Genomic DNA, 23,338 nt, shown 5'->3' with positions numbered 1-23,338 from the left:
CAGGCTCTCCTGATTCCAAGTCCTGGGTTGCATCTCGTATGCCCTATTGTGTCTCTACTGAGAAAACAAGGTTTAGGATTTGTCTGGCTTTTTGGTTTTTCTTTCAGATTTTATCAGAAGTTTCAGTAACCGCCTTTTCCTACTATCTAGTGCCAATATGTGCGCCCGCCCGTGTTTTCACACATGCGCCCTGGCCTCTTTTATATGGAAATGCCAAATTTAAATACCGAAGCCAGCTTTGTGTACTTAGCGTCCCACCTAGAATCTGTCGCTTTGCATCCTTTCCCTTTCCCCTGATCGGTGAAATCCTCCATCCACCCAATGCGTCACTCTGGCTATGCTTTTCCTAGCTGCGTTGCCCCGGAGAGGTGTACACTAGTTGCCGTCTCCTAATCTTGTACCGTGCTAACAATCCGGTGACCAAATTCAGGGGCCCCATCCTCCCGCTCCCCCACCCACCCCCTCCCGCAGCAAAGCTTTGAAACAGCTGATTGCTGACTCAGAAGGGGTGGAGGAGGAGGGAGGGAGAAAAAAACCCCAGCGAATCTCATTGCAGCTCTCTGCTGCATCCCTATCCCACAATGCCTTGCCCTCTTTGCTGCAGTCTTTTCAATACAAGCTGAGTGAGAAAAAGATGTACTCAATAAAGATTGATTGGTCTGAATCCTGAAGGGGGTCTCCCACTTGTTAATGCCCCAGAAAAAAAATTCATGACGACTTCACTGGGGCTCCTCTTCTTTCCTCCATTTTTCTTTTCATCTGTCCTCTTCATGGATTGGAGCATCACTACATGTAGAGTCCAAGCTAGGCTCTCTGTCGCTAAGCATGGCTGTGCTGCATGGTAGGACATTTTAAGCAGTGCTTCCAAACTTGAGACATTAGCAGGAATATGCTTTGTTCCTTTGGATTACTGCGGAGCTAACTGCAGCCACAGCCCTTGGGAGGACTTAATACTTTACTTCGTTGATTAATCTATTTATCTTCAGAGATGGGTAGGTCTTAAATATTCAGATTTGCTCAATATTATGCCAGGTGGATATCTGATCTCTCCTCCTATTCTATTCTGGCTCTTTTTTTCTCTTCTCTCTCTCTCATGGTGATGCTGCATGCTCAGTAACTATAGGAAATAGAGAGAGAGACTTACTCTATGCTTAAACAAAGGCACCAGATTAACAAGAGTGGGGAGAAAAGTCGTGCAAGATTGTGCTTATCAAGCCTCTAATGTGAGTTCCTAGAATTTTATTATCGTTATTCTTTATTATGTGTGTGTTTTTAATCTTAATTTGTTTTGAGCTGCTGGGAGGGATCTTCTTGATTATTTTTCTGTTTGGGGGAATGGAAAAAGGGATGAAACCTTTCATCTACTAAATTCCACCCTAGCTTTCCAAGGGTGAAACAGAATATTTAAAGTAATCCATCCCCCACCCCACCTCCTTTCTTAAGAGAACCCCTGGCCTGGGTTCCATTGCTCTCTGTTACCATTAGAAACCCATTCATTCATATAATGCATGACTTGACCTCCTTGGATCTTGAATGTCATTGATGAGTAGCAAAAGAATATGCTGAAGATGATTTGGGGGTTTGGGTTTTCTTTTTCTTAATGGTTCCCTCAGCCATGAAGTAGTGTCTCACATCTGGGTGGAGTTCTGTAGCAGCGTTGCATGGGGAAAGTCTCTGGGCTGGGTATTGCATCCTGAAACATCAGGCTGAATTCCTTACACTAATGGGATTCTGGAGTTTTTATTCCTTTTGTATGTGCATTTTAACTATTATTAGTTTGGAAGGAAAAGGGCAAAGACAAACGGTTGTGGGTGTTCTTTAAATGAGGTAAATGCAATAAATGTGTTCTAGACCTTAAAAGATACAGGAAAGATTCCCATTTCCCAAAGAAGAAAGAAAGGAAAAGGGAAAAAGACTATTTTGGTGTCCAGGCTTTAAGTGACAGGTGTAGGCTCAAGCTAGGGTATTTTTAAAATTCTTTTTTACCCTTTGGTTTCATTGCATAGATCAGGTTTCTGCAATTCTATTGCTCATGAATAAATTGTAGCCTTTTTTTATTCCTAAAGAGAATATGTAAGAGCATCCATATGAGCCCAAATTAAATCTTTGGGCTTTTTTCATGATATACAGGCTTTTTGTGACTCTTCCCAGTTTAAGAGTTCTCCAAATCTGAATCTCTTTTTTCGCCATGACTTTCATTAATTTCAGCACAGATTCTTTGATAGTTGTGTGTCTAACCAACTGTGATGTTAAATAATGCATGCCCCTCCCTAGCACACAATGAGAAGTTTGTGTGTGTGGTATGAGAGAGCAGCTTTCTTTCCCAATGAAATGAAAGGCCAAAGGCTTCTATCCAATTTTCTCCTAGAAAGATACAAATGACTATTTAGTTTGGAGGCTTAAAACTCAGTTTAAACCACACTAACGTCTTTCCTCATTCAATGAGTTTTTCCTTCTAAAAAATTGTAAAGAAATGGATTTTCAGTCAGTGCCTGAGTTTGCACAGACCTATACATTGTTATGTCAGTCTATGCCTTTTTAGAAATAAGAGCAAAACCTATCCACCTGTTTCAGTTAAAGTTATAATCCTGCAGTAAAGATTTGACTTACACAGTGGAAGAAACCTGTTGGATTTTGTTGTCCAACAGATAAAAATAATAATATTCAATCTTGATCATTTTGAGAAAAAAAAAATCCTTCACTTTCATTCCTTTAGTTTTTTTCCCCCAAGCCAATACCTGACACTTGAAACTACCATGTTTAACCACAAATATATCATATCATTTTGACCTGCAGCTCTAAAATTTGTTGAAGATAAATGCTTTTGCTTAAAATGATTAATTTCAGGAACTATTTTTTTAAAGTGGCAGATTAAATTAATTTTTCTATATTTGTGGCAAATTGCAAGTGAATTACCATTAGTTGTTTTATGTTTTTAGCTCTGATGTTGAACCCTGTGTTCTGATGTAAGTGGCTTTGTATTCACAGAGCAGTTTCAATCTGCCCTAGAAAAGATGTCTACCATTTGACTATCTGAATTTGACTAGATTTGACTTAGAATTTAGATTTTTTTCCCCCTTAGAATTTGGATTTTCAGGTTAGAGTAGAAATTGAGTAGCCAATGGGTCTAGGCTGATAGTTAGAATGGTCTTGTCATTGAAGGGACTCTCCATGGTTTCTTTCTTTATGCCCAGAAAATAGAAATCATCTTTCTCCTTATTTTAATCTCTCATTCTATTCTTTTCACCTTTTCCCTCTGCTTTCCTTCTATTAAACACATTTCTTACTTTCTTCAAAAACATGTTATTTTAATAGCATAAGCCAAATTAACTTCCAAAACAGATTTCAAATGGTTAAGACAAAATGTTTTCTCTATGGCATAGCTACCAATGGGGCTCTGTGCCTTGTGCAATTCTAAATCAAGACTGGTAATCCCCTTTTGCTACAGACAATAAGGGTCTAGTGCTAAGCAATCTGGTTTTCTATGACCCTTTCTGCCTTTTGTAGTCCCATGATGCTCTGTTTCTCTCTGTCCTTCCCATTCACCTTAGGATAGCAAGGGGAGGAGAAGTGGCGATGTGATTGATAAGGGGGCAGAAGACCCCACTTGTCTTTATTGCCCCATGGTACCAGATTACATTTAAACTGGCCTGCTTGCTCGAACACATAGAGACCCAGACTTAGGAGGGGGAAAGAAGCTGGAGCTTAATGTCGTAATTCACTTCAGAAATCTGCAGGGTATTGTGATACTGACCAGCTGTTCCTCAACTTTACAGATGTCAGAGTTGGAAGAAATAGGCATATGTAGCTGAAAGAAAAGTGTGGATTTGGGACTAAGAGAGAACTCCTTCCTTCCAGTAGCAAAGCTACAGAGAAGTTCTGAGATCTCTGTCCCTGAAAACAGGAGAGCTCTTCATAGTTTGCAAAGTGATTCCCCAGCATTTAACAAAGTGCCTGGGACATAGTAGGTGCTGAATAAATGTTGATTGATTGATCATAACAGAACAGTAAGAAAGCAAATAATACATCTATCTCCTGCCCCCTCCATTTTACATGAGGAAACAAAAGCTCAGAGAGTTAAGTGACTTTCCCATAGTCTTCTAAGTGGTAGAATGAGATAGATCCCCGCCAGATTCTGGAGGGTCCCTTTCATCTCCAAGTGCTATGACCCATGCTCCTCTTTCCACTATAGTTCCTCTTCAATGGAAATTTTTAGATGACTTGTGTATGTTCTTTCCTATAGGAGGGGATTAGATTGGCCAACCTACCGACCTATTTTCCAGTCTCAGTATTCTATGATTTCCTATATTTTATGTACAGGCAGCATATAGTATGGACAGACGTAGCATCTGACCTAATAATTTACAGGATAGCCCATCCGAAATAAGTTTTATTTAGCTGAAGTCAGTATAAATGGGCCACTTTATTTTTCTTTTCTCTTTGATTTGTCCTTTTGTTACTTTCAGCACTCATTCATAATGGAAATTAACTGCCTGTGAGTGATAATACACATCCATACATCTTCTCTTTAATGATAACTCCTTGTTTTGCAATCATGCTTGTTTAATCCTATGCCATTACTGATTAGGCAAATTTCTCCCTCCCCCACGCCATACACCACCAGAATCCCAAAATTCTTGATTCAGCATATTCTCTGCTTTTGTCATTAACCCAGTAATAACAGATCATACATTATTATTACCATGGAGATATAAATCTTAAATGACAGCAGAGAAAGAAAAAACAGCAGTCCAGAAATATTAAATTATAAAAACCAAATCCAGTAGCCCAGGGCTCCTATGTAATCCACAGTATGCTGCCTCTAACCCATGAGCCATATGAAATATGTTGATTTCCCAAAGGAATCCAAATCTTAGAAAACATGTACTTAAGAGTTTGTTCTCATTTTCCCCGTCCCTACCAGGGCCTTCTTCCTTGCTTCTCCTCAATCCCACAGAATTGTGGCTTATATGTGGGGGCAGTTGGGAGCGGAATGGGTCAGGAAGAACACCAGAGATGCTATGTGATGAAAATATGCTTGGGAAGGATTTGTGTTTTTTTCCAAGGTTATGTTTAGTACATAATTTCTCTGTGAGGAATTTGGTTTAGAATTGCAGACACAAGAGAAAAGAGCTTCTGCCTTTTTATTGGCACCTTTTTTTCCATTTAAAGATCTCTCTGATATTTTTCTTTAAAAAAATCTTACCCCTTTTGGGGATGTGTTTAAATGTATTTATTTTGGGGACATTTTTAAATGTATCTATGTTGAACATTACCTAGTTTTAAGTTTTATGAAGATAACAAGGCCTTGTCTTAATTATCTCTGCATGCCCACAAGTGCCCAGCTAGTACTTGCACAGTTGATATGAGTACTTGGAATAGTGATGGCAGTAAATGAATGAATGAATGGATGAACAATGTTATACAGAGAAGCAGTTCAATGTTTGATGCCAAAGAAAAAACAAATTATGGAATTTGGTACAGTGTCTACCGTACGATAGAATTGTAGCAAAGACCTCTCCTTTCTCCTCCCACCACAGCAGCTTCCTTTTCCCAATTCAACACTAGAGTGCATTAAGCATCTCTATCTGTGTGTATAGCCATCCTACAATTAGGGTGCTACACTGTAATAATGGTATATTTGTTTTCCATGACAATGAGCATTAATCTGTCTTCTACATGTGTTATATGATCTTAGCCTCCCGTAGTTGGTATTTTAGATATTAGTCTAATCTACAATGAGCCTGATGTTAAATATTTACCATAGTATTTATCTTTCCTTTTTTTTTTTTGGATGCTGGGTGGCAAGGAAGTGCTGTTTCATTGATCCTTCTGTTCTCCAACACTCGATTTCCCTTCCTACTGACCTTATACAGGTCCTACCAGTGACAAATTTCCTATGAAAATATAACAAAGACAAAGCTTGTCACACCCATGGTTTTAGCTTGCCTCCTCCATCTACTGCAGTTTTGCTCTTTCTGCATCTCTGGCAGAACAGTGTTACTACCATTCCATTTTATTTTCCTGACAATCTCTTATTTTTGCTGACAATGTGAAAGCAAAGAGAGTCTGAGATTTCAAAAACCTAGAGAGTCAGAAGACCAGCCGGGTGTCATGTACTTAATGCCTATTTTAAAAATTCATTGAATCCTGAAAATAGTGGTAGCATCCAACCCTTGACTCATCGATTGTTAGGGCTGGAAGAAAGCTTAGATATCATCTCATCTGACTTCTCTCATGTTACAGGTGAGGAACTGGGGCCCAGAGAGGTGAACTGATTTGCTCCAGGTCACACAGCTAGTTTCTGGCAGACTTAGGACTGAAATCTGGGTCACCTTACTCCCAGCACAAGTGTATCTCCACTACAAACCACATTGTATGGAGACAGCTTTTTTTTTTTTGCTTAATTTAATGCTGAGTGACATTTTTACTTTGAAAAGAAGGGGGCTCTTATACCTAGTGCTTCTTAATATGTTCTACTGTATACTTCTTTGTTGAAAATGAGACTCATCTGAAAGATAGTGAAGGACAGGAAAAGTGCCACAAGATGAAAGAGAGGCAAATGTCCCAGGTTTCAAAAAGGGGAAGAAGGTAGAATTTGCAAATTATGGGTCAGTGAACTTGACTTCAGTTGCCAGCAGAATTCTAGGAAACATTAAAAAGCATAGTTTGTTGGGAAGATATATGTGAAATGTTGCAGAATGAAATAAATAGGGAAATAACCAGGAAAACAATATACACAATGACTACAACAATGAAAAAAGGGGAGGAGGACTGGGGAGAGAGACAGACAGAGAAACAGAGAGAAAGAGAGGGACAGATAAGAAAGGAGAGAATGGACACATTTTGAAAATACGATGGCCAGGTTTGGAGGAAAAAACGTTAGTAAATGTACCCCCCTCTTTTTGTTGAAGAGGTGGGGATGGGTCTATGGTTGTGGAATGTTGCACATGCTGTCAGATAGAGATGATGTGTTGGCTGGTTTCACTCAACTTGGAAAAAAAATCTTTGTAACAAGGGAAGGTTCACTGGCCAGGAAGGAGTATATAGAGAAATTAAAGTGACATAAAAATGAAAAACAATAAAATTTTTAAAAGAAATAGTTTATAAGCTTTTGAAAAGAAGAGTGATGATCACTAATGAATTTATTAAAACAAATCGTACAACCTCAGTATTATGGAACGTTGAGAACTAAATGAGACCTTGGAAATCAAGTTTAATCCAATCTTTTTATAAATGAGGAAACTGAGGTCCAGATTGGCTGTTACTTTCCCATGGACCCATACAGTTAGTAGGCTGCAGAACCAGGACCTGAACCAAGTCTTCAGACTCCAAATCTCATTCTCTTTCCATTACACAATGGTGGAAGTCAAACCCTTTGTCCCTACTTGACAGGCTTATGAAACCGGTTGATCAGGGGAATGTCAGGGACATAGAGTCCCTGGATTTCACTAAGGCATTTGACATTCATGATATCCTTTTGGACAAGATACAGAGTTGTGGGTTTGATGATAGCACAATTAAGTGGATTTGGAACTGGTCCAAGGATTGAACAAATCCAAACAGCGATGAATGGAGCGGCTATTCACCTGGAAAAGGTCTTCAATAGATGACTGTCTCTTTTATTTACTCCATTGTTAGTAATGAGTTGGGCAAACTTCTCACATTCTTGGATGGCATGAGGTTGGGAGGGATACACTAAATGACAGAAACCAGATTCCAAAAAAAATCTGAATAAGCAGAAACTTTGAACCAAATGTAATAAGATGAAATTTAATAGGGTCAAAGGCAAAGTGCTATATTTGTTCAAAAAAGTACAAGTTCCAAATGGGGGAAATATGGCTAGACAACAAACAGTTCATGTTAGTTTTCATAACTTACACAATCATTATGAGTTGAGTGTATAATCTGAAAGCAAAAAAAGTTAATGCAATCGTAGGCTGTATTATTAGAAGCACTGTGTCCATAACAGGGGGCTGCTGAACTTTTCCTTGATCAAATCACATCTGGAGTATTGTGTTCTGTTCTCAGCACATTTTCTGAAGGACATTGACAAAGTTGAGCTTGTATGGAGAAGGATGATGATGCCCTTGGGGACAAGATAGAGATACGCACACCAAATGACCATACATTTTGTGGGTTTGGACCAGATCTATGGAGTGAGGATTTGATGAATACATGTGAATTTAAAGGGAGATCTTTAATAATGGTTCCGTTCAATCATTGTGCTTAGATCAGACTTCATCTATGGTCTGGTATTCAGTTCAAGGTGCCACACTTTAGGAAGAGCAAGGCTAAAGGATGGTGAGGAAACTTGAAACCATTCCATATAGGGTCAGTTGAAGGAATTGCGGTTGCTTAACTTGGGGAAATGAAGATTTAGGGACATCAAAGCTGTCCCCAACTGTTTGATAGAACAGTTTGTTTGATAGACTTTTCGTTTATCTTAGTAGGTCAGAACTAGCCATTGGAAGTTTCAGAGGCAGATCAATTGAATAAACATTTATTAGGCACCTATAAAGTACAAAGCATAGATAGACACTAGGGACAAAAATAAAAACAAAACAGTCTCTGCCTTCTCTAAGACTGTGCTATTTTACATGATGAATAGCTAGAAACCATCATGGAAAGAATAATGGTGCAAAAATTGGGGCTGTTGTGTAAAGGGAAAAAGGCATAGAACTAAGAAAGAACACTATTTCAAAGCTCTTTGGATTTAATCATTTCTATGTCTTGATGCCCAGACCTTTTCCTTAAGGATCGACACGAGTTGAACTCTCTGACTACCCTCCCCATTTTGTTTTGGAGTGAATTCGTAGGTTCAAAGGACTTTCGATTTAGAGCTGGAAGGGGACCTTTTAATCCAGTCCTCTCATTCTCCAGATGAGGAAAATGAGGCCCAAGGATGTTGAGTGAAAGTCACAGGGATAATTATTATCTGAAGTGGGTTTTGAACCTAGAGTTACTTTTCTTTCATTCAAACTGAGGATTTTATAAGTCTAGGGTCTACCCTTCTCATTCTCTGCTCACACCTTTCTTTGTATCTCCTTAGCACAGTGTCTGACACACAGTAGGTGCTTAATAAATGTGTATTGACTGGCTATCATGGCAAGCATTTGTTTCTCCAGCTTCTGCTTCCTCTTCACCTTAGGGGCTGAGAATACCCAAGTCTTTGGTCCTTAGGAAATTGATGAGATTTCACTTCTACCTCCCCCACCACCCCTCATTCCCGCCATGTACAGCATAATGTACAATGTAACCTGATGTCCACTGTAAGCACTTCATTCCCATAGCTTAAGCCTTTGATCCCTGTTTCAAATGCAAATTACCCTACCAGAAGTAACGCTTCAAACTATCATCTGTCATTTAAATGCTACTATAAATGAATTTCATATCTTTTCTTGGTGGCTGCTTTGAGAGAGAGAAAATGTTTGGTATCAGAGACTAAAGGGAAGGGGGGAGAACTGGGAAAGCAGGTCCCTTCTCCTCTAAATCCTATTATGAAACTGAGTTACTGCAGAAGATATACGTGCATCCTCAGGTGCCCCCACCAAACCGGAATTTGTAATTATTTCAAAGATAACATATGCACAACATTTTTCCATTCAATTCCACAAACATTTACCAGGCTCTTGATATAAGCCAAGCATGAGAGAATGGAAGGTAGGGAAATATAATGTATTTAAGTGCTTAAGAGAGCTTCATAAAATCAAATTATTCTGAAAACAAATAAAATAAACAGCAACAGAGTGTACCCTCTCTGTGCCCTGCAGCAACAGGCTTCCTGTTTTATGAGGTTTGGATAGAGTTTAGCAATTCTGATGTCTCACCAGTCTCCTTAATAAGATTCTCCTGGTATCAGTAACATTATGTCCAAAATGACTCATCACCAGGAGCTTGGGCACAAAGTGATACATCTTTTTGGCAGGTAGGTGGTACAGTGGATAGAGTGTTAATCTTGCAGTCAGGAAAACCAGAGTTCAAATCCAGCCTCATGTATTTACTAGCAGTGTGACCTTGGGCAAGTTATTAACCTCTCTAACTCAGTATCCCTGTCTGTAAAATGGACGTAATAATAGTCCCTACCTGCCACAGTTGTTGAGAGGATCAAATGAAATAGTATTTGTAAGACACTTAGCACAGTGCCTGGTACATAGTAGGTGCTTAATAAATGCTTTGTTTTCATTCTTTTGGTAGAGGCAGATGGTACAATAGAGAAAATACTAGAAATGGGTATAGATTCAAATTCTTGTGACCTTGGACAAGTCACTTCTCTAGACTTGAGTTCCTGATCTGCAAAATGAGGGGGTTAGACTTGAAGATCTCTAAGGTCTCTTCTGACTCGAGAACCACAATTCCAGGATCCCTCCTGATGAATTAAGATTGACACTGATGAATATATGTCTAAAATAAGCATGCTAGTGTTAGCTCTGATGCTTCCAAATGACTTAAAAATGCTTTTCTTTGTCTCTCTTGCTTTTCATCTGTGTTAGCAGCATCGTGCAGGGTAAAAGGAATCAGGACCCGTATGCCAATGGTCTAGGATGGCCAGTGAAGGCTCTAACATCCCCAGTCCTGTGGTGCGGCAGATTGACAAGCAGTTTCTGATTTGCAGCATATGCCTGGAACGTTACAAGAACCCCAAGGTACTTCCCTGTCTGCACACTTTCTGTGAGAGGTAAGCAAGCATCCTGGGTGTGTGTGTGTGTGTGTGTGTGTGTGTGTGCGCGCGCGCACGCATGTGTGTGGTGATGGAGGCGGTAGCCAATGTCCTTCCTCAACCTACAGCAGCCATGCGCTTTCCCAGAATTCTACAGTTACCCCATGAGACAATGAGCCTTTTGTTCACTTGTTAAGACATCTAGTCACATAATCATAAGTTGCCAATTATTTGCTTTATTCAGACAACTGCAATTAAGAAACACCAACCAAACATCCACCAATTTGTTTTGACGAGGGGGGTGGGGAGGGTGTGGCTCAAGACGCTCATCATTCTAGTCATCTTTGAAAATTTTTATTTCACTTTGATCTTTGTTCTCTTTGAAACTGCTTTTGCTAACCACCGCTGCCATGTGGGGAGTTCTTAGTGAGGATCAATTAAAAACCTGCCACTTCCTCCCACAGGCTAAGTCAGATGAAAACATCTATGGATTTGTAAAAGGCTCAAGGTTAAAAGGGCAGACCTTCATTCTTCCAGACACTTCAGAAGAGAATTTTTGAGTCTTTAACACTTGTACACTGAAATTTTATTTTTGTGTGCTGTATTTGAACACTAAACCCTGTTTGTGCGTTCCCTAAATATGCAATTTATGTGGAAACTTGTTTTCTGAATCCCTTGCAGGATGCTTTAGGGAATTCTAGCTCTTTCTGCCCATCTCCTTTGTAGATACCCTGCCTAAGCTCCTGCTGCATGAAGAGGGCCCACTCCAAATAGAAAAATTCGCCTAAATCACTTTGTCCATTCTGAGGAATAAGAAAATAGTTCTCTCTGTCGTTAATTTTGCCATATTATTAATGCAACACAAAAATTCAATTAGTGAACATTTACAACTATCCAATAAGCCTTCTTTTTGATCATAGATAGCAGTTAGATATTCATCCAATATGATGGGATTTTTTTTCTCTTAAAACATTTATTTAACTGTAATAAAACTACATTTCTATGGTAATTGGATACACATAATTTGAAAATGTCTTACTTTCCACCGTAGAGAGAGAAATGGGTTTTTAGTAAATCAGGGCCTGTCAAAGTTATCCAATCCTTCAAAAGATTTAGTTTACATTGGCCTTTGCCTGAGTGAAATGTTCTGATAATTGGTTTATTTTGGAAAGCTTGAAGTGCCGAGGGATAGTCAGGGAATTTTTTGTTATTGTTATTCTGGTCTGTGGTATTGTCATATCATTTTATGAAATATAACTTTGTTTTGCAGCTTTTTCACAATGAAGTTAGTTTAGTAGGAGGCCATCTATTCCAACCCCCTTCGTTGATAGATGTGGAAACTGACTTACCCGAGGTCACAAAGCCAGTAGGAATCTGTGTTGAGATTTGAAGTCAGGTTTTCTACCTTCAAAGCCAGTGTTTTCTCCTTTGAACCACACTGATTCCCCAACTCCACTGACTGTCATTTCCATGTCTACATATGGGTCTGGTGGAAAAACTCTGTCCTGAGAGAGTCTTCTCACAAAACACACATGGAAAGCTAGTTTTGTTATTTGCAACTGCTATCTAAATAGGTTCACAGTGTTTGGGATGTGTGTCAGAACTCGCCAGAACCATGTGCTCAAATGTGGCCTCCCTCCGGCTCCCTCCTTGGCTGTTTGCATTCTTCTGTCTCCCAGCTGGGTGGTAGGATACTTCAGGGTGTCCTTAGCTCTTTCCTCTGCCTGCTCTATTTGTAGGTGCCTTGTCTTAGCTTCTGAGGTTTGGGGAAGTAAACCATTGAACTTTAAATATTAATCCCTAGAATACAAGCTCATTGAAGGCAGGGACTGCTTTCTCTCTTTGTATCCTCAGTGCCTGGTGCCTAAGAAGTGCTTAATAAACATTAGATGAATGGACTTTTTTTTTCAAAATTTTTGTTCATTTAAATTTTAATTTATGGAATAAAACAAGCATTTCCATGACACAGTATGATTAAAAAAAAAAGATGGTTGCACATGAAACTGCAAATCTATTATGTACAACTAGCTATTGCTTTTAACTATGTAATAGTTATCATGTAAATTTCATTTTTTCCACCACATGAAAACTGGTGTTCTTAAGCGGATTTATTTTAAATTGATGTCAATTTTATTTATTAAAAAATTTAAAAGGCATGGCTTCATTTGTTTGGAAGGGACATTATGTTCTGTAAAGAATTTGGTGGGCGGATTGCTGCCTGGGTAGCCATCTCTTCTGTTTCCTACCTCAAGGTGAACTTGGACTTGACCTTACCCATATCATTTGTAGAAGGTTGTGTTGGTGAGTTACGGAAGGAGAACCAATCCTCCTCTTAAACCGTAAATTATGTTGTCCAACCACTGACCAACTATCCCATTGCCTTATTCCCCTCTCATGCCTGCTTTGTGTGAAGCAATGTGTTAGGCACCGTGGAGGGATGTAAAAGAAGTGTAATTAATTCAAGTCAACAAGCACTTGTTAAATGCCTGCTGTGTACCAAGTACAGTCTTGTATGTTGGGGATAGAAAACAATAAAATGAAAACAGTCTTTGCCATCAAGGGGTTTACATTCTACTTGAGGGATAGTGAATTCAATATACTTCTTACCCTTGAGGATTTTACTCTTTTGCCTGGTCAACCAAAGTGCTGCTAAAAACTCTAACTTCTATGGTACTTACTGTTGTTTCCTCACAGGTAGGTAGGGCACATATTACCAGCCTCATGTTGTGTCTGACAAAGCTGAGGCTCAGAGAGGTTACGGCTTGCCCATGATTGTACAGCTAGTTAGTGTGTGAGTCAGAATTCTAGCCCGTGGGGTATACGGCCAAGTCCAGCATTATAATGGCTTATGCTGGTTGCCTCTCAACTCAAATAGGAATCTCTTTAGTTTCTAGAACCGATGAATCAGCATTAGGAAATGGACCAAGTGCTGCTCTTGGAGTCAGAACAACCTGGGTTCAAATCATGTCTTGGCCAATTATTATCTGTGTATTCCTGAGAAAGTCATTTCCCCCATTGAAACCTGAGTTTTCTGATCTGTAAGGGTGGGCATGATAATACCTATCTCATATGACTGTTGAGAGGCTCAAATGATCATGTATGTCAAGTGCTTTGCCAATTAACCTTTTTTTGGTAGGGTTTAAGCAGAAGTGGTCCTAGGCCTCTCTTCCTATTATTTGTTTATATTTGTATAGACTACTGCATATGTAGATAAAGGAAAGGGAAAGGAATAAGCACTTAGATAAAATCTACTATATGCCAGACACTGTGCTAAGTGCTCTTTGTAAACAGTATCTTATTTGGTCTTCACAACAAGCCTGTAAGGTAAGTGCTTGATAAAATAGCTACTTTTTGTAAATCAATAAAAATATTATCATTACTGCTTTTATTAATAGTGCCTCCCTCACAAATCTCTGCCAAAGATCAAATGAGGTGTGTGTATGTGTATGTGTACCTCATTTGACCTTCACAACAAATATGTGTGTGTGTGTGCGTATAGACACACACACACACACACACATATACATGTATATGTAGGGAGAGAGAGAAAGATATAACATATATGTGTGTATATCTATTTATTACTTTGCAAATATTCAAGGGCTTATGTAATTGTGAGCTGCTGTGGGAGGTAGCTGGCAGCATAGTAGAGAAAGCAGTGTGCCTGGAATCAGGAAGACCAGAGTTCAAATCGGACTTCAGACACTTACTAGCTGTGTGACCCCAAGCAAGCCACTTGAATCCATTTCCTCATGTCTGACATGGGGATAATAACAGCACCTACCTCCCAGAGTTGTTTTGACAGTCAAATGAGATAATATTTATAAAAGCCCTTAGCACAGTGCCTGGCATACAATGGTCATTCTTCATTCTTTCACAAAGAGGACCAGTGACCTCACAAGGATGATGTCTTGACTTGGGCATGATCAGATCTAAGTGAGGCAGAGCTGCACAAGTCCTCAGCCGCACCCCTCCACTCATAGAAGTCCAGCGGCAAGACAAAAATTGAGATGACTGGCAATGGCCAAGGATTCAGTGGATGACCTTGGCCTTTCAAAATTAAGGTCTCAGTTTGTCTAAGGCATTGCCCATTCAATGACTAAGGGCTGTTAGAGAAATGCTTATTCCCTTCTGTCCTCTTCCCTTTCTTATTATTAATATAACCTTATATTAATGTTACTAATATAACCTTATTAATATAAGGTTAATTATAAAAAGTATCTATGAAGTACTTTTAAAAAGATGAATGCATGTGTATATATGTACATATATGTATTATATATGTATATATGTGTATTGTACATAACCATATATGTGGTTATATATCCCTACATTCCCCTAAGTTCACTTAGGTTCATATTGTCATGCTGACTTTCCTCTGTGGTTATTTTTTTTCTCTAATAGGTGTTTGCAGAACTACATCCCAGCACACAGTTTAACACTGTCTTGCCCCGTGTGCCGCCAGACCTCCATCTTGCCAGAGAAAGGGGTTTCAGCACTCCAGAACAACTTCTTCATCACAAACCTGATGGATGTGCTGCAGCGAACGCCAGGCAGCAATACTGAGGAGTCTTCCATCCTGGAGACAGTCACAGCTGTGGCTGCAGGAAAACCTCTTTCTTGTCCAAACCACGATGGAAATGTAAGTGAGATGGGGGTCAAAGAAAGAATCTTTCTTTTGGTTAGGGTAGAAAATGATATAGTGCACTTACACATAAAATGACACACAGCTCAATTCAACAAACTGTATTAAGCACCTATTGTATATAAGTTGTTGTTTAAGACCTGTGATCTCTTCAGTGGGAGCAGAGGTGGGGGCGGGCAGAGAAGAACACCCTCCATCTGATCCAGACCAGTACCTTACCTAGAGAATTTCCTAGAACATTGAGAGGTGAAGTGACTTTCCCATAGTCACGTAGCTAATGAGTGTCAGAAGCAGAACTCGATTTAGACCTTTACTTAAAGGTGAGGTCTCTATACAAGGTACCATGTTGCTTCTCAAGGCACTTTCATATACTAACATAATGATATTATTATTATTATTTTAGATAACATTTATATAATATTTTAGGTTTGCTTTTCATAAATTATCTCAACTCTCTTTTTAAAAGGAAACTGTTTATCAACCTGGCTTGTGAGTGTAGGGTGAAATGGGAAATAAATTTGTCATCTCATGGAAAATCTTATCAACTCTTCTTTAGAAAGTACTTCACACAGTAAAATAAAGAAAGATTCATTTAGCAAAAATCCACTTAACCCCTGATGAATAGACTAGTAGTTATCTATAAGCTGTATCTATTTTGGCATGCAGGCGTGTGTGTGTGTGCATGAGTGTGTGTGTGTGTGTGTGTAGAGAGTGAGTGAATTGTGGCTGGAGATGAAACAAGTTATTAAAATCTCTGTTTTGAGCAAGTCACTGTCCTTGGTGCTGGGAATACTGAGGAAGAATTACTCTTACATTGCTGTCATGAAATTTTTAATCCATTCGGGAAAATATGAACTACATACAAATAGAGTATGATAGGGACAAAGAAGAGATCCAAAATATTAGAGAAATATTTAAGTAAAGAGAGATCACTTTCAGTTGGAAGGATCAGAGTAGGCTTTAGGGAGTCAATGGCATCTGCTTTTCTTGAAAGAAAATCAAGATTCTGACAGAGATGAGGAGTCCAGACTAGGGATGAGGGGAAGGGTTACCCAAATGCACTGAGATGTGAGATGGCTCGTTGAGTTCCAGATTCAGATCAGATGCCAGACTGAAGAGGTGCTAAAATCCACAAACCAGAAACCACAATTAGCACATTGGTATTCTGCATTTCTGCTGTAAAGGATAATTGTGCGTTCGCTTAAGGGCCCATATGTCTGACTACAAATGTCACTATTGGAAAATATCCAGGCTCTTGTTAAGAAATTCAAGATCGAAATTCAAACATGTTTTCTCTTACTGATAGGCACAAATGACTTTATATAAATTAAGGAGGTCATAATACAAAGGATGATACTTCACAATTTGGATTTACATTGAATATATGTGTGTGTGTGTGTATGCATGCATGTCACCTGCAGTATCTGCTTCCTCTAATCTGTCATCCACACAGTGGCCAAGTTGATATGCAAGACTTCAGTGTCATAAATCAAGAACTAGAAAGAGTCTACAGATGCCATTTAATCCAACCTTCTTACTTTATAATGAGGAAACTGAGGCCTAGGATAGTTAATTGACTTGCCCAGGGTCACATAGTAAGAAGAGGTAGAATTTGAACCCTGGTCCTCTAATTCCAGAGTTCTTTCTAATACATCATATTACTTTTTTAATGTTGAGAGGTTTGACTCATGTCCCTCTCATGTTTCACATTCTTTTTGATTAATACTTGAGGGCACACATCTGAGGGCTCCTTCACTGTATAAAAGGCTTTTTAAGCCCCCTTTTTCCTCTTAGATGTTGCATTGACTTTTTTCTTTTTTATGTCAGTGTGACTTCCCTTGGTGAGTTCCACTAAAAAAAAAGGACCTTTGCTTATAGTTGTTGTTTAGTTGTTTTCAGTCATATCTGACTCTTTGTGACCCCATTTGAGATTGGCTTGGCAATGATACCTCACCTAGTGGTTTGCTGTTTCCTTCTCCAGCTCATTTTACAGAAGAGGAAACTGAGGCATACAAGGTTAAGTGACTTGCCCAGGATCACACATCTAGGAAGTACCCAAAGCTGAATTTGAACTCATGAGGATGAATCTTCTTGATTCCAATCCCAATACTATATTCACTGTGCCACCTAACTGTCCAACCATTGCTTGTACCAGCCATACGAAACAAATCAATCCATTGATTGTATCTGAAAAAGTATACCTCATTCTGCATTTGTAGTCAGCCACCATTCTGCTGAGAGGTGGGGGAATCTTACTTCCTTGTTAATATTCCGTTGTCATAATTGGTCTTTATATTCATCAGAGTTTTGAGGTCTTTCAGTGCTATTTTCTTTTACATTATTACGTTTGGTTTTTTATTAGTCATTTTCAATAACGTCCAACTCTTCATGACCCCATTTGGGATTTTCTTGGCAAAGGTACTGGAGTGCTTTTGCCATTTCCTTCTCTAGCTCATTTTACAGATGAAGAAACCGAGGCAAATAGTGACTTGCCCAAGGTCACATAGCTAGGAAATGTCTAAGGCCAGATTTGAATGCAGGAAGATGAGTCTTTCTGACTGCAAGCCTGGTGCTCTACCTGATGGGCCACCTAGCTGCCCCTACATTATCATGGTCAGTATGTAAATTGTTCTTCTGGTTCTTCTCACTTCACCCTACATTAATTCATATATATCTTCCCAGATCTCTCTGAATTCTTTAGTTTCTTCCTTTCCTACATTATGTCGTTCCATTCTTCTGCCTAAATTTATCTAGCCATCTCTAATCAGAGAGTGCCCACTTTACTTCCAGTTCTTTGCTACTATGAAAGGATTGTTATAAGTATTTTTGTATATATGGGGCATTTCCATCTTTATTTTTCCCTCCTAGGGGTTTCAGGTTTTTTGAACTCATTTTTGCCAAATTTAGGAGTATGAAGTGAAACCTTAGAGTTGTCCCAATCCACATTTTTCCTCGAATTAGTAAATTGAAAACTTCATTCCTATGATTCTTGATAGCTTACATTTCTTCTTTTGAAAATTTCCTGTTCATAATCTTTGACCATTTATTGATTTAAGAATGACTCTTGTTCTTATATGTTTGTAGCAATTCCCTACATATCTTGTATATCAAACCTTCATCGAAGATATTTGCTAAGAAAATTGTTCCTAGTCAACTGCCTCTCTTCTAATTTTAGCTACATTAATTTTGTGCATGCAAAAGCTTTTAAATTTTATCTATTCAATTGTCTCTTCTACCTTTTATGATTACCTCTGACCATAGTTTAGTCAACAATTCTTTTCCTAGTCATTTGAACAAGGTACCTCCTTCCATTCTCATCTAACTTTTTCTATATACCTTTTTATTTTTAGGTTGTGGATTCATTTGGCAATTAATGTGGTATATGATGTATGAAGTTAGTCTAAATTTAATTTCTGCCAAGCTTTTCTAAATTTCCAAGCAATATTTGTTGAATAGGGAGTCATTACTTCAGTAGTTAGTTTCCTTGGGTTTCCCATCCACTAGATTCCTATGTTTGATTGTTTCTGAGTCTGGCTTATCCAGTCTCTTCCACTTATCCACTTTTCTGTTTTTAGCCATTATCAAATAGCTTTAATGATTACTACAAAATAGTATATCTTGAGATCCGATAGTGTCAGGCTCCCTTTAGCCATGCTTTTATTTTTCATTATTTCCCTTAAGATTCTTAACCTTTTGTTTATCCAGATAAATTTTGTTGTATGTTTTTAGTTCTACAAAATACCACCTTGGTAGTTGGTGGCATAGCACTCAATCTGTAAATTAGAGAGCATGGTCATTTTGTTATACTGGCATCACTGAATCATAAGCAGTTAATAGGGATGGGGTAAGGCTTTGAATTATGGTTTCTCTACCAAAGCAGGTTGTTATCTCCCCTACAACTTAGAGTTATAGGGAATTGCCTAGAGCAATAAGGGGTTAAGCAGCTTACCAGATTAACAGATCTAGTAGGCATCAAAGGCAGTACCTGAACTCAGGTCTTACTAGTTCTCCATCTACTGGGCCATGTTGCCTCTGACCAATGAAAAGGTCTCCGATTATTTAAGTCCTCTATTGCTTCAAAGAATGTTTTGTAGTTTATTCACATCTCCTAGGTGTATCTTCATGGACTGACACCCCACTCTCCCCCCTATCCCTGCCAATTTTTAAAAATGAATTTTACAATTAACTTGAAGGGAAATTATTTTTCTGTCTCACATGGCTAGGTTTTATTAGCAATATAAGGAAAGACCGATGATTTATGTAGGTTTGTTTTCTGTCCTATTCAACTGAAATTATTAACTGTTTCGATTAATTTTTGTTATTAACTATAATCTCAGTAAATCCACATATCTTTTGCACAGAGAGAGACTTTTGTGTCTTGTTTGCCTGTGCTGTGTGTGAATACCCATGATTTCATACTTTATGTCTGTAGGCAGTATTTTCAGAACCAGATAACACAATAGCAACAATAGATATCCTTGGTTCATCTCTGATCTTTTTTTAAGGCTTCTATTGTTTCTCCATTATAAATAATGATAAAAGACACAAAAATGTTGGTTGAAATTATCTGAATTGGATTGTGGATCTCTAGTACCTTTCAGAGAATAGTTCCATTGCTATTTCTTTTAAGTGGGAAAATGGACAACTGCGAAGGGCTAGAACATTTGGCCCAGTGATACTGATCTCAAGGATATTAGGACAAGTCTGTTCAACGTCAAAAGGATAGGTGATACCAGGGTAGTTATTTCTTCTACTGGTACAGATTATAACTTCTCCATCCTTTCGAAGACCATTTTTAATGAGCCTACCCCTAAACTCTCCCCTCCCCCCCAAACTCCCTCATTATATGGTGGTTACCTCTTTGTTGACAAACCTTTCTGCCCGTTTGGACACAATTCATCACTTCCCATTCTCAATGCCTTTCTAGGTTGTGATCACTAGGTGGCCCAATGGATAGAGTATTGGACCTGGAGTCAAAAAGATCTGAGTTCAAATCCTGCCTCAAACGTCTACTAGCTATGAGAGCCTGGGCAAATCATGTAACATCTCGTCTTCAATTTCCTCACCCCTTGAGGTTGTTGTAAGGATCTCATGAGATAACATGCTAGTAATTATGAGAATGATGTTGATGTTGACAGAACCTCAACCTTAAAGAACCCATGGTCAACTCCACATTATGATGAAGGGGAAAGGGAAAGAAACACACATTCATTAAGTACCTTCTATATGTCAGGCATTGTGCTAAGACCTTTACAAATATTATCTCATTTGATCCACACAACAACCCAGGAGGTAGGTGCTAATTTTATTCCAATTTTACATTAGAGGAGACTGAAGCAGACAGAGGGGCAAGATGACTTGTCCAGGGTCACATAGGTACAATTGGAAGTAGTCAGTATCTGAGGCTGGATTTGAACTCAGTTCTTCCTGATTCTAGTCCCAGTGTCGTATCTACTTCGCCACCTAGTCACCATGACAAAGTATTGTAAAAGGACTTTAATGGACTTTAATAATGACTTTTGTAGCCCACCCCACTCCCCAAAGACTTTGGACTCACACAGTCCACACACTACCATTGAATCATAGATTTAGAGCTAAAAGAGACCAGGTGACCATAATTATTTTGTATAATTGTTCTTGTTTTGTGTCTGTCTCTCTGTGACCCCTTTGGGTTTTTTGTTGACAAAGATAGTAGAGTGGTTTGCCATGTTCTTCTCCAGTTCTGAAACTGAGACAAGTGGGGTTAAGTGACTTGCCCAGTGATTTGAACTCATGAAGATGAGTCTTCCTGACTCCAGGGCCAGTGTAAAAATCTAAATAACAGTAACTTGTAGCTGCCCTTGCCCTTTTTTCTCTCTCCACTTTTTAGAATGAGAATGAAAGTACCACCTGCCTCTTACTGTTCTAACAAAAGTACTTTGTAAGCCTCACAGGACTAGATTAATATACACTGTTTTTGTCCTATAGGGCGTTGCCAATTTCAAACGCATTATGATTCCAGTTGAGAGTTTCTGAGAAGTACATAGAAGCTAGTAGCAATATGTGTCTGTTTTATATAAAAGAAATCTTAAAATTTATCCAATGCCAATAAAACCACTTCAGCAGAAGGAGTGGGTGGTGATAAACATACACCTAGTAATGGAGAGAAGGTGGCAAACATTTACAAACAGGGGGTTGATGGAGTTAAAAGAAAACACCAGGAAGTACACAGAATTTATAAGGACTAGAGAAGGTTAAATTGAATCCAGGCAGCAAGCCAGAGGGCAGAAAAATCTATGACCTACTCCCTCAAGTCCCATCTCATTTAGCAGAAAAAAAGTTTGCGATTCCTGAGCCAACATCTTTGAGTAATTAGAAGTTATTGCTTTTTTAAAAAAATACACACATGCTTTTCTATACACTTCAAAGGTTTCTGACCAAGTTTCTCTTTTCTCTCTCTTTCTTTGCGATATTCGACAATTTGGTATGATTCAATCAGCATTTATTCAGTACTTCCTATATCAGTTGCCAGCTCTAGAGCTGCAAGGGGCCCTACAGGCTGAAATCATTGGGGAGGGAAGGGTGATCCTGATCCTTGAATGGAGCCTGGGATTCTAAGAAGTGAAGAGAGCATTCCAAACATGGAATCAGAAGATGACAGATTGTTTATGGGGAAAAAAGAAATAGGCTAGTGTGCCTAAAAAGCTGACAGTGTGAGGGAGGTTAGTGTGAGATAAATCTGGAAGGATAGAATGAAATCCGACTGTGAAGGCTTTACATGTCAAACTGAGGAGCTTTCATTTTATCCTAAAACTCAGAGGGTGCGTAAGTACTATCTGTCTGTCTCTCTATATACACATATACATGCATGCACCCATGCACATACATATATACATGTATATATGTGTAATTAGACCGTATGTGTGTATATGTATATATATATATAATTATACTGTATGTGTATCTATGCATGTATATATATGCATAAATCCACATGGATAGGTATATACATATATACATGTATGTCTATGATGTATAATATTGTATGTACTATATATTACACCTATGGTTGTTTTAATATCACCATAATTTTATAATAGCTGTTATTGGTATGCACAAATTGACAGAATGTTAAAACTCGAAGAGACCTCACAATTAAACCTTTGAGTTGGTAAGGCAAGCATTATTCCACCCACTTTACAGATGAAGAAATTGAGATTAGAGAGACAAGTGACTTGCATATGGTCCCCCCACAGCTAGTATGTATAACAGCTGGAATTTGAACCCAGGTCTCATGACTCCAAGTGCAGTGGCTTTTCTCCTATACCACAATTTCTATTAGTGTGGAAAAGACTAGTGGAATTTAGGAAGAGTAAAAATTTCTATAGCTTAATTTTCAAGTTACCACAACAATGTAAGAATGGCTAATATCGATAGCCTTCATCTATTTCTTGGGTTCTCTAGGGAAGAGAGGGCAGAATGGGGTGAGGGGGAGGAAAAGATAGAATTGAAAAGAGGTGTTCTGCTAGATCCTGAAGCCCAATTAAGCTACAGGAGGGAGGGAGGGATGATCCTGGAAATGACAGGTCCCCAGAGTTAGCCCCAAGCCTTGAACCCTTAGCTTATTTGCCATTTTATGAAGAGGTTGAGAGGTTTCAATTTCAGCTGAGTTAAAAACATCTTTTAAAATGAGCATTTATTTTATTATTTTCTTATTTATGCCAGAAATTGTATGCCATCATTATCACTGTCCCAGCTGCCTCAGTCTGAATAGTTTAGACCTCTCTGAAGTACAGAAGATCTTCCCCAAGAGAAAAATAAACCCAGTCTTTGTTAAGCCACATTAAGTCTTTTGAGTGCTGGGGTTCTTCACATTGTAAAATTTTATATTCCACCAAGAGCCTTTGAAAAATTAGTAGCATATGATTTGAGTTCTCTTGTTGTTTCCTTGAGGAAAGCAGCTGGGGGCCACTGTGGTTCCTAGGCAGCTGGCTTCCATATATATATACCCACATGGAAATAGATCTGCCCTGCTGCATCACAGATAACTCAAT

General features: G+C 38.7%; 1 protein-coding gene across 7 annotated transcripts in view; it reads left to right on the top strand.

Annotated features, from left to right (window-relative positions):
- TRIM2 (tripartite motif containing 2) overlaps positions 1 to 23,338 on the top strand; it is a 139,961-nt gene that overhangs the window by 66,645 nt on the left and 49,978 nt on the right. For 2 of the 7 annotated variants that reach the window (XM_036762951.1, XM_036762946.1), the window contains exons 1-3: positions 502 to 992; positions 10,497 to 10,678; positions 15,065 to 15,302. In XM_036762951.1, the coding sequence (XP_036618846.1) occupies positions 10,545 to 10,678; positions 15,065 to 15,302 (372 nt within the window). In that variant the 5' untranslated portion in view covers positions 502 to 992; positions 10,497 to 10,544. Of the gene's footprint in view, positions 1 to 501; positions 1,224 to 10,493; positions 10,679 to 15,064; positions 15,303 to 23,338 lie in introns of those variants that run through there. The other 5 variants (XM_036762952.1, XM_036762947.1, XM_036762949.1 and 2 more) reach the window with 5 other exon arrangements.

This window comes from Trichosurus vulpecula, chromosome 6 (assembly GCF_011100635.1).
Source record: "Trichosurus vulpecula isolate mTriVul1 chromosome 6, mTriVul1.pri, whole genome shotgun sequence".
Lineage (NCBI taxonomy): Eukaryota > Metazoa > Chordata > Mammalia > Diprotodontia > Phalangeridae > Trichosurus > Trichosurus vulpecula.
This window is presented reverse-complemented; position numbering and strand designations above follow the sequence as displayed.